Source organism: Vipera berus (assembly GCF_964194415.1).
Source record: "Vipera berus genome assembly, chromosome: 9".
NCBI classification, from domain to species: Eukaryota; Metazoa; Chordata; class Lepidosauria; order Squamata; family Viperidae; genus Vipera; species Vipera berus.
Window position 1 is genome coordinate 24,279,880 of NC_138212.1, and position 12,373 is coordinate 24,292,252.

General features: G+C 47.5%; 1 protein-coding gene across 2 annotated transcripts in view; it reads left to right on the forward strand.

Annotated features, from left to right (window-relative positions):
- Nucleotides 1-638: 638 nt before the first annotated feature.
- Nucleotides 639-12,373, forward strand: part of RNF19B (ring finger protein 19B) — a gene marked incomplete at its 5' end in the record, with an annotated part of 30,100 nt that continues 18,365 nt past the window's right edge. For both annotated transcript variants that reach the window (XM_081334810.1, XM_081334811.1), the window contains one exon: nucleotides 639-1,327. In XM_081334810.1, coding sequence (XP_081190936.1) covers nucleotides 639-1,327 — 689 coding nt within the window. The remainder of the gene's footprint in view (nucleotides 1,328-12,373) is intronic.

The following is a 12,373-nucleotide window of genomic DNA, read 5'->3' on the forward strand; positions in this document are numbered from 1 at the left end:
GATCCCCGTACACGAGGGAAGCGCAGCCGAGCGCAATTCAGTTCAACGAGCCATTCTGAGTAAAGGAATTCCAGAACACCAGTGCTGGAAGGGACCCTGCAGGTCTTCCAGTCCAACCTCCCGCCCAGGCAGGAAAGCCGAGACCATTGCGGGGACCAACGGCCGTCCGCTCTCCTCTTAAGGGCCCGCAGCGCCCTCCGTCCCCCGCAGGCAAGCCAGGCTCCCCGCAAACGCTTCGACCTGCAGCTCGGACTCCAAAATAAATAGTGAAGCGCTGGACACGCCCTCTTTCCTTCACTCAGCCACGCCCCCTTTCACTTCCCGGCTGCACAAGCCGCCCAGATGGAGACGCCTTGACAGACACGGACGCTTCTCCGCGCTGGCTAACGTCACACGCATGCGCAAACCGCCCGGGGGGGGGTCCTTCTTCCGCGGCCCCCTCCAGCGAGAGCGCCTTGCGGAAAGGGCGGCTGTTCCGTGGGGAGCGGCGTCGCGCGGTTGGCGCAGGCGCAGTCCGCAGCGGCCGTTGGGCACCTCTGACGCTCCGCGGGGCCGCTCCGCGCAGGCGCCGTGGCCGCCCTGCCCCGGCTCGCCTTTTCTCCGGGAGGCGGCGCCGCTCGGGCAGGAGAGCCGCCGCGATGGGCTCGGAGAAGGACTCGGAGTCTCCGCGCCCGGCCTCCCTCCGCGCCGCCGCGCCGCCGGCCCAGTGCCCGAAGGCAGGCGGGGGCCCGGGGCCCGGGGGCGGAGGCAGCCGGGGCCGCCGCCGCCGCCGCCTCCTGAGCTTCCAGAGCGTGTTCTCGGCCGCCGCCTCGGCCGCCTCGGCCTCCGGCGCGGGAGCCCGCCGCCGCCGCCGCGCCAAAGCCAAGCCGGAGCCGCCGCCGCCCGAGCCGGGGCTGGAGGAGCGCGAGGCGGCGGCCACCGAGGAAGGCCTCCTCCCTCCGCCGCCGCCGCCGCCCGCCTCGCCCGGCCCCGCGGCGGCCGCCGCCCTCCCCTCCTGCCCGGCGGAGAGCGAGGGCGAGCCGGGGGCGGCGGCGGAGCTGGAGTGCCCCCTGTGCCTGGTGCGGCAGCCGGCGGGGAACGCGCCGCGCCTGCTCTCCTGCCCGCACCGCTCGTGCCGCGCCTGCCTCCGGCAGTACCTGCGCATCGAGATCACCGAGTCGCGCGTCAACATCAGCTGCCCCGAGTGCAGCGAGCGGCTCAACCCGGCCGACATCCGCCTGCTGCTGCGCGACTCGCCCCAGCTGGTGGCCAAGTATGAGGAGTTCATGCTCCGGCGCTGCCTGGCCGCCGACCCGGACTGCCGCTGGTGCCCGGCCCCGGACTGCGGGTGAGGCTGCCGCCCTCCGGGCCGGGGGGGGGGGCGGGCGGGGGGCGCTGGCGTGGCTTAGCCCGTCCCTCGTGAGCTGCGGGGTCGCGCTCAGATTGCTCTGTGCCTTTTGCAGGCTCTGGGGCGGCACAGCAGGGATTTCTGAGAAGTTTCGTTACTGTGACTGTTTTCTCTCCCTGCAAAAGAGGGGTAGCTACTCTGTATCACTGAAGAGATACACAAGAGTTCCTGTTTCTGTGTCCCGTAGGAGGACGGAAGTACCGGAGCTCCTTACACCCCAGGCCACGGGTAGGCAACCTGGGCTCTTTTATGACTCGTGGACTTCAACTCCCAGAATTCCTGAGCCAGCCGTGCTGGCTCAAGAATTCTGGGAGTCGAAGTCCACGAGTCATAAAAGATCTCAGGTTGCCTACCCCTGCCGCAGGCTTTTCCTTCTGGCCCTTTGAAGGCTCGGGCGGGGCGGGGTGGGGCAGGGGGGGATTATAATGCTACTAGTTCTTTTGTCTGACAGAATTATTGTTGAGGTGTGTCCTGTATACAGTCAGGGCGTCCAAGCGCTGACATGTCATGTATCTGTTCTCGGTGGTTTTCCCCCAGTATCTGTCACTAAGGACAGAAATTTTCTCTAGGCTCCTTAATACCACCTATTTAAAATAGTTACAATTTTCAAAGGGTTCTGTTTATTTGAAAGTTTTATCATTAGATATATGAGATGCGTTCTGCTCTCACTTTGGGCATGAAGCCAGCTGGATGACTTTATGCCAGTCCCATTCTCTCAGTCCAAGGAAGAAGGCAAGGGTAACCCACTCTGAAAATGTTGCTGACTAAACTGCACGGACTTGTAGGTCATTGCTAGTGGTCAAGACGTGACTAAGGCACCAAAAAAGAAAAGAAGAAAAGAATTAAATATAGAGTGCGTAAAACCATGTCAGCAGTTCTTTACAAAAGTAAAACTCTTGCCAGTCAGGCTATGATTCAGTTTCTTCCACAAGTTACGTTTCTAAAGTATCGAAGAATTCGGAGTCTTTCCCAAAATTGCCCCACATTTTCTTTTATCCTCAAGAGAGATGAAAGAGGCAGCCATGGTCTCCTGCTTGGGCAGGGAGTTGGACTAGAAGACCTCCAAGGTCTCTTCCAGCTTTGTTATTCTGTTATTCCCACCAAGAACAAATGCTGTGAAACTGCTAACAGACCAGAATGTGAATCACTGTGGTTCGTTGGGTCAGTCACACAGTGGGAGAATTGAGAAATGGCCTACTCTTGGCAGATTGTCAGAATGAAATCAACAAGGAAACTTGCTTTCACTTCTGTTTTCTTTTAAATCAGCCTCCTTAGAGTTTCTCTGATGCAGAATTGAGGAAGTTCTTTGAGCTGAGGTTTCTTCGGGATTCCTTTGAACTATGCAAATTAATACAAAAGATGAAGAGTTATTATTGTAATAAATGCAATAAATTACATTGCTAAATGTAAATAATTAACTCAGATTCTGTAGGTTTCTGTCAAATTTAATGTTTCTGAGCATTATGGTTCAATGGCCAAAATTTACATTGCTTTTGGAAAAGTTTTGATATCTAAATAATAAAGTATTGATGTTTTTCTCTGCTAAATTTTGTGGAATTCCGTAATCACTGTATCCCGGATGTTCCTGAAATTGATGTTGAAATATCCCCAAACACACTTTCCTCTATAGCAAATTTAAGGGGTTTTACTAAATTTATACTTTACTTAATAGTGGTAATAGGTATCATGCTGTACTATTGTAAAAAAATATTTCTCATAGTTGCAGAGATGTACTCTAAAGAAATGGCACATGTACCTTCATTCAGATGTTTATCTTGCCTTTATTTTTGGTCAGCTCAAGGTAGTGTACATAGGTAAGTTCCCTATCTCCTCTTTTCCCCACAATCACCACCTTGGGAAATGGTTGGGGCTGAGAGAGAATGCCAGGTCCAACGTATACCTGTACTTATGCAGTACAAAATACATGAAGGTATTACTTTTCATATTTAAGTCATAGTTTTGGAATAATGTACAGCAGCATTCCTAATATAATAAATAGCATGCCAGTTTCATGAACAATATATGCTGGGTTAGCCTGCTGCATATATGTGTATAATTTGAAGAATATGTGTGAAGGTAACAACAATACATTGTCAAAATCTCTGCTCTCTGAAGTCTTAAGATCAGTTTCTGTTCTTGCTGGGTTCCAGAAAATACATCTGTTTTTCTTCTCTGCTTATATATTTTATACAAAATCTTTGTCCCCAAGTTTCTTTGAATTACTGTGTAAAAATATCCCAAGAAATATAATATGGGGTGAACCGATGGCTTCTGCATTCCGTCCTTGCTGTAAGCATCTTCTATAAATTGGCAGACTTAGCTATTCTGCTAGGAAGGTAAATTGCAGACCTAATGCAAGAAGAGTGTGTTTCCATGGCAATGCTCTTCTTCTGCTGCACAGTTAGATCTGCATACAAATCTGGAAATACATTTTTCTTTGTGGTCAGCTTGTGTTACAGCCTATTATTTGTTGGGTTTTCCCTGCCAGAAATATGGACTACGTTCAGGGCATCAAAATAACACCTGCATTATTGCAGTTAAATGAGCAAAATGTGGTGAGGCATAGATTATTCAGAAAGCTTGAAAGAACCTAAGACTTTGTGTAGGAACCCACATTCAGAAAACAACCTCCACTCCCAGTATGTGCAGGGATCCAGAATAGCAAAATGTGAATGTGAATTTGCTTTATAAATCTGAAATGCTAGGTGCTGGGTGTGTGTGTGTGTGTGAGAGAGAGAGAGAATAGAAAATTAGATGGGAGAATGGAATGTACATATGGGTGGGGTGGGGTCTTTGAATATGTGTTTCTTTGCAAAGTTTGAAATTCTATTACGCCTTCTGATTTCTCTCTAATATGAGCAAATGTGATTTTGATTGCACATTGGTTAGAAAAAGAGTTCCCTGTTAACATACAGAATTGCTCTTATATTGCTTTAAGCCAGCAAACTGGTTGTCTTTCAGTGCTACTAAGAGCTGAATAATCTGTGCCTCCTCACCTTATTCATACTCTGTTCTTCTTATTCATTATTTAGCTATTCTGAAACAAAACTGTTCTGTACTACTGTATTTTGTGTCCCAATTGTGCATTCTGTTCTAAAATGTGGAGTTTATAAAAAAATCATATTGAGGTCTGCAGTATGGATCTGAAACTGATGTGGTAACGGCACAGCTGAAATGTATAATTTGGGCTACGTATGTGTTTAGCTGTTGAAATCTTATGGTAATATGGGTAGTCTGATCACAGGCAAGGTATGAGTTGTTAAAGGATTCCTTATTTATTCCTTAAAACCCAGAAAGTATGCCATTTGTATAATTCTCTGGTTGAACTCTGGGTCTGAAATGCAAGACTTGTGCGGTAGCCGTTGTCCTTCATACCTTAATGATCTGAGATGACTAGAAGGGGATTAATTCTGTAACAGGGATTCTGGTGATAAGATTTTGGGGTATTTGTACTGCTGGATAATCAAAATGTCTGTTTGTATCTGTTGGGAGATTAATCATACTGGTGAAAAGGCAGTACAGTAGCCAGTTTGGATTCCAAACAACAGCTTACACAATACAGGTTTTTTTTAAAAAAACCAACATGTTATTTTATTAAGGAATGGGATACGTATGTTAAAAAATTAGAATTTCTGAATTTGAACAAGGTATGCAAAAGACAGACTGCCAATTAATGCCCTGTATTCCTAGTGCAGTTTCAAAGATTTCCCTTTTGACTCAGGTAGGAGAAAGGCGTTTTATTTTATGGCGAAGACCAGGTAGTATCATTGGCAGCCAGTACTGCTTATGCAATTGGGAGGGCCTTTTCCAGGACAGAATGTGTTTTTCTGAAATACTTTTATATTTTTTTAAATCTCCTCTAATGGCTTATCTAGGCTGTGAACTCCTTGGATGCCATATCTAGACATGAATTGGGCTTGTTTCTTGAAATCTTAGTTCCATTTAATAACTTCCTTTTTGCCCTCATGCTTCACTAGTGCTAAGCTTCCTTCCACATGAGAAATTCAAAGCCGCACTTTATTTCTGCCTTTCCGCTATGCATCCTGACAAGTCAATACGTGGTGCTTATCTTTAATGATTCTACAGACTGGTTTCAGTTGCTTGAACTCCTACAGGATATGAGTCATAGAAACTCTTGAAATGTTTGTATTCTTTTGCTTGAGAAACCATAGTATGACCTGACTTACATGAATGTTAACAACCAGAAGAATGAAGAAGGTGTCGCTTCCCTGTGAAGTCTTGGTGTCCTCGCCTGGGCACCATTATACATGTGTTAGCAGTTGTTCAGATGAGGCTCAAAGCATTTTAACCTTTAATCAGCACCTTGATTTAGATTCAGAAGCATATTAATAACCAGTGGAGTTTTACTAAGTCTGTGTAGTGGGTGTCCGGAACTGAGCAAGGGGCTGTATATTGCATGGGTTTAGGTTTCTGATTACTTTTCAGGGGTGATATGGAGAAATTGTTCAGCTGGGATATGTGGGGAGGCTCAGGACAACATGTTTTCTCTATTTCAGGGCTTTTCCACCTTTTCACCCATTGTCCACTTTTGGAATATGGCAACGTCTGAGTACCACCAGTCGCCTAGCAAGGTGTCAAAAACTTGATGACCCCCCCCCCCCAAAATGGGAAAAAGTGATAAAGCACAGGTAGTCGTTGACTTACAACAGTTTGTTTAGTGACTGTTCAAAGTTACAGTGACACTGAAAAAAGTGACTTATGACCATTTTTCACACTTATGACCATTGCAGCATCCCCAGGGTCAAATGATTTACATTTGGATGCTTGGCAACCGATTCATATTTATGATGTTCACATTGTTCCAGGGTCATGTGATCGCCTTTTGCAACCTTCTGACAAGCAAAGTTAGTGGGGAAACCAGATTCACTTAACAACCATGTTACTAATTTAATCTCTCTCTTTCCCTCCCTCTTTCTTTCTCTCCTCTCTCCCTCTTCCTCCCTCTCTCCCTCTATTTCTCTCTCCCTCTCTATATCTTTCCCTTCCTCTTTCTTTCTCTCTCCTTCTCTCTCTCCCTCTTTATCTCTCTCCCTCCCTCTCCCTCTATTTCTCCCTCCCTTTTTCTTCCTCCCTCCCTCTCTCTTTCTCTCTCCCTCTTTCTCTTTCCTTCTCTCTCTCCCTCTCCCTCTTTCTCTCTCCTGCTTTTCCTCTCTTTTTCTCCCTCCCTCTTTCCCTCTCTCTATTTTTCTCTCCCTCTTTTTCTCTCCCTCTCCCTCTCTCTATTTCTCTCTCCCTCCCTTTCTTTTTCTCTCCTTCTCTGTCTCCCTCTCTCTCTTTCCGTCCCTCTTTCTTTTTCTCTCTCCTCTTTCTCTCTCCCTCCCTTTCTTCCTCTCTCCCTTTCTCTCCCTCTCTCTCTTTCTCCCTCTCCCCCTCCCTCTTTCTCTCTTTCTCTTTTTCTCCCTCCCTCCCTCTCTTTCTCCTTCTCTCTCTCTCCCCCCTCCCTCTCATTGTGCCTTCCTTCCTTCCTTCCTTCCTTCCTTCCTTCCTTCCTTCCTTCCTTCCTTCCTTCCTTCCTTCCTTCCTTCCTTCCTTCCTTCTCCATTTTTACCAAAAACCTGATGCCCGCTTAACTCTTCATGAAGCAACGGAGGAAAGTTGGGGAAGATTTATCAATGATACTCGGAGGTTGCCAGCTCATTTAATAAGCTTTATTCCAGCAACAGAAACACCTTGCATTCACTCAGAGTCGATCCACACGCGCCAACAATGCTGCTGTGGACCGTGGGGCAGGAAGGTGCCCTTCACACGGGAGGGATGGAAGATGCGTCAAAGCACCCTTCGCCCCGCTCGCCTTCTGCAGGCGCGGGCGGAGTCCCGGGTGGGGGGAGATCCGGGGCTGAGGCGCACTCGGGGAAGCGCATGGCAGCAACTCACAACCAGCTGCTCTTGCGGGACGGGGGCACAAAGCCGGCCAGACACAGCTCGGAGTGGTTGACCGTTCTGGACCACAGCTGCGCCTCCACCTTTCCCAGGGCGGCCCCCGCAAATGGAGCGTAGCGCAGGGCACCAGCATTCCCCACTGCCACAGAAGCGGCCTGCTGGAGCAGCCCCAACTCCACCCCCGCCAGGCCCTCGTCCTGGAGCCTCCCGCTGCTGGAAGCTTGCGGCAGATGGCGGCAGCATAGCGGGGCTTGCAAAAAGTGGGGCGGGCGGCGGAAGCTGCTCCCGGTGCCAGCCAAGGGCAAGCAGGGCAAGGCCGCTCCTGCTCGAAAGGCAGGGTTTGGTGGCCAGCGAGGTGCTTGCGTGGGGCTCTCACGGGGCTGGCGGGCCAAACGGGGACCGTCCTCCCCCTCTCCATGCTAGAGCGGCACCTGTGGAGGCAGCTCTGCGGCCCGGCGCACATGGCTGAGGGGAAGAGGAAAGGGGGAAAAGTCCCGGGAGGTGCCGTGAGGGGTATCCCAAGCTCGTTGGGGGGGGAGGAAAAGAAGATGGAAGGCCGCAACAGAGAGAGAGAGAGAAGGGGGGAAAGAAGGAGGGGGCGGTTGTGAGGTTGGCGCTCAGGGCCACGACACGAACGGTCTCAAACACCTACATGCCGAGGGAGTGGATGGCTCTGTCCCCTTCATGCTCACGCTTGCTTCTGAAGTAAGAAGGTGTGTGTGGGGGGGGGAGGGGGAAGGGTGACATGGATCCCGCACAAGAAGAAGTCAATCCGGTTGCTTCCTAATGAATCCCTGGGGAGGGCGGGGCCTCGCTCTGCACCTGTGCTCTTCGCGCGCCCTCGGTAGGGCTTTTGCAGGCTGCTGCCAAGCAGCGTGTTTTCTGGCAGCAAGTGGGCTGGGAAGGAGTGGAGCGCAGGGGGGAGGAAGGCGATGCCGCGTACCACCAGCCAGGTGCTCGCGTTCCTCTAGTGGTACACGTACCACCACTTGAAAAGCCCTGCTCTAGATAGCTGAGCACCTTAAACTGATAAAGGATGGTCTTAGCTCTTTTTTCCCCCCTGTGACAAGCAGTCCCAGCTCATTTAAGGGTGTCAGTTGAAGGTTGATGCCTCTAGAACAGCGGTCCCCAACCTTTCTGGCACCAGGGACCATTTTTCCATGGACTGGGGGAGGGGATGCTTTCATATGCAACTGGATCCTGCGCACACACAGATGAAGCTTCACCCACTCACCCTCCACTTGCATGACCCCGTTCCAAACAGACCACGGACTGGTACTGGTCTGCAGCCCAGGGGTTGGGCACCCCTGCGCTAGAAGACGGATAGTTTATGTGCAATCAAGTCAGTTTTAGTTCTTAACAAACACATAAGTAGATTTGGTCCTTCAGGTCTTCCAGTGGTGCACTATTGCTACATTGAGTAATAATTCCCCTTGTTGCTGGTTGTTCTCTTCCCTTCCACTTTCCCAGCATTAGAGCCTTCATCAGTGAGCTGGGTCTTTGCAAGTGTGTCCAAAGTAAGATCAGCTTGGTCATTTGTGTCTTGAGTGAGAACTCTAGCTTATTTGTTTGAAGATCCGTCTGCTTGTTTTCTTGGCTGTCCGTGGTATTCTGAGGAGTCTCCTCCAAGACCAAAGTTCAGAAGTGTCGGTAGGTTTTCCTGGCATTTCACATTTTCTCTGTTGTAGTCAGGATGGATACAGTATTTTTTCTTTCGAATGTGTAGGTAGGTAGAATTCATGTTGCTACTGCTGTCAGAATACAAGTGTTCACTATTGAAAGATACATTGAAGAAGTAGCAATGTTTAATTAGGATACATTCCTTGCTTCTTGAAATGGCTGTGTTTCCTTTCCCTAAGACAGGGGTCTTCAAACTTGGCCCTTTTATGACTCATGGACTTCAACTCCCAGAATTCCTCAGCCAGGCACGCTGGCTGAGGAATTATGGGAGTTGAAGTCCATGAGTCATAAAAGGGCCGAGTTTGAAGACCCCTGCCCTAAGATACTTTTTCTGTCTCATTTGGTTTCACTAGTTTTTATAATTCCATAGTGCATCTTATTGGGAATAAACTCCACAGTACTGTAGTCTCATAGCAGCTTCTAAAACTAACCACTTTATCAATGTATCAGCTTTTATAGATTCCTCACTTGGAAACGCAATACGTGCACAAATGCATCCAACATATAAATATTTTAAGAAATGTAAATAATGAAGTCAAGCCATAATATACATACTTTAGCACAAAAATGTGCTAAATTGATATTTCCTCCTAGATTCACGACTCAGTTTTGAAGATCATATTGGAGTCGTGGCTAGGGGGGCATTTGCCCAGATTCGCCTGGTACGCCAGTTGTGCCCCTTTCTGGACCGAGATGCCCTACGTACAGTCACCCACGCACTCGTTACCTCCTGTATAGACTACTGCAATGCTCTCTACATGGGGCTGCCCTTGAAGACCACCCGGAGGCTTCAGCTGGTGCAGAGTGCGGCCGCACGGGTAGTGATGGGAGCACCCCGATACTCCCATATTACACCCCTCCTGCGTGAGCTGCATTGGTTACCGGTTGCCCTCCGGGTGAGATTTAAGGTGCTGGTACTTACCTTTAAAGCCCTACATGGCTTAGGCCCGGGATACTTGCAGGACCATCTGCTGCCGGGAACGAATTCCCATCGCCCAGTACGCTCACACAGAGAAGGCTTCATCAGGGTACCGTCGGCTAGACAATGTCGGCTGGCAACCCCCAGGGGAAGGGCCTTCTCTGTGGGAGCGCCAGTCCTATGGAATCAGCTCCCCCCTGAGCTTCGGATGGCCCAAGATCTCCAGTCCTTTCACCGCGGCCTCAAAACACTCCTTTTCCACCTGGCTGACCTGGACTGACAGGGATTTTAATTATGTTTACAATTTTTAACTCTAATTTTAATTTATTTTAATTTTTCATTTTAATTTATTGTACAGAGGCCTTTAATTTTAATTTTATCTTAATTTCTGTATTTATTATATGTTATTATTGTTAGCCGCCCTGAGTCCTTCGGGAGATAGGGCGGGATATAAGTCCCATTAATAAATAAATAAAATAAATAAATAAATTTCAGGAAACCTGTATGTGTGTTTCGATGAATGGAGTAATATGATGCGGTTGAATTAAAGACAAAGTTATATGGCATTCCTTCAATAAATTAAATTTTAAAAGCTGAGAAGGGCTCTGCTTAATTTGCTTCTAAATAGACAATAGAGCTAATCTAGTTTCTTAGAGAAGGCCATTATTGTTCCATATTATAGAAGCAATTACTGAAAATAATCTAGCCTCAATTTTTTTGGTAATGGGAAACTACAAATAATTTTGTGAAAGATGCTCTTATTGATTCTAGTTGAATTATTGTAGGTACTCCTGAATGTACCTTGATGTCAAGTCATATAAAACTTTATAGGTTAAAACCAGCACTATTTTAAATGGAATAAAATGTATTGGTAACCAGCATGGGCACTTAGGCTTCTATACTGCTCCATAGTGCTTTACAGCCCTCCCTAAGCAGTTTACAGAGCCAGCCCTATTGCCCCCAACAATCTGAGTCCTCATTTTACTGAACTGGGAAGGATGGAAGGCTGAGTCAACCTTGAGCCAGTGAGATTTGAACTGCCAAGCTGCTGGCAATCGGCAGTCAACAGAATTAGCCCACAATACTGCATTCTAGCCACTGCGCCAGGTATAACCCAGCATCCTTCTGGTGTCTAATGCCAATTAACCTATTTGTTTACTTGTATCCCGCCTTTATTAATTTTACAAAATAACTCAAGGTGGTGAACCTTCTTCTTCCTATTTTCTGCATAATATCAACCTTCTGGGATGAGTTGGGTTGAGAGAGAGTGACTGGCTCAAGTTCACCCAGCTGGCTTTCATGGCTAAAGCAGGACTAGAACTCACAGTCTCCCACTTTCTAGCCTAGTGCCTTAACTACTAGACCAGGTATGTCCAATCCTTGGCCCTTGGGCTACATGCAGTCCTGAGCAGCTAGTAATGCGGTCCCACATAATAAAATATTTAAATATTTTAAATAAAATATATGTTTAAAAGGAAGTTTATTATTTATATACATTAACTATTTGTATATTTTATATATAATATACAATGGCGACAATTTGCCTTAATGATCTTAAAGTGGAAATCAACATAGAATGAGGTGTACAACCAAGCGATACAATATTACCCATGTCCTATCATTTTCTCAGCCTGCCTTGAAGAACTATTTTGCAAACTAGACTGAGCCTTGGTGGAGCAGTGGGCTAATGCCTCCTTAAGTAACACCAGCTGCCTGAAATTAGTGCAGGTTCGAGTCCCACCAGGCTCAAGGTTGACTCAGCCTTCCATCCTTCCGAGGTAGGTAAAATGAGGACCCAGATTGTTGGGGGCAATTAAGCTGACTTTGTAATAATGCCGCTTGGGGTGTGTGTGAAAGCCCTAATAAGCAGGCATATACATAGAATGAAGGCTATTGCTAAGCACATTGATTTGTGCTTAGATTGTAAGCCACCCTGAGTCTTCGGAGAAGGGCGGGATATAAATGGGATTAAAAAAAAAAGATGGAATAAAAATCAATGGCGCCTATTGCAGGTGATTGCTTAAGATTTGCAGATGATGTTGTTCTCACAAGAAAACCTACGAAGACACATACAAGAGCTATACAAAGCAGAAGAACCATTTGGCTTAAAAATAAACCTGAAAAAGAGCCAGGTCATGTTTAATAAATTTGCCAAAGAAAGAAAAAATATATATTTGGAGAAGAATTAGACGTAGTAAACTGCCTCATATACCTTGGCCAACAGTTCTCAACGGAAGGTGATACAGTAAAGGAAATTGAACGGTGTGTTAAATGTGGTTGGCAGGCATTTGGCTAGTTAAGCATAATTTTCAAGACCAACCTTCTCCTATGCCTGAAGAGAAAAGTTTTCGATCAGTGTGTGCTACCTGCTCTAACATATGCCGGTGAAACATGGACACTAACCTCACAATCGATACAAAAGCTACGAGTGCTGCAAAGAGCCATGGAAAGAGGTGTGCTACGCCCCGCTCCCACTCTGACATTGC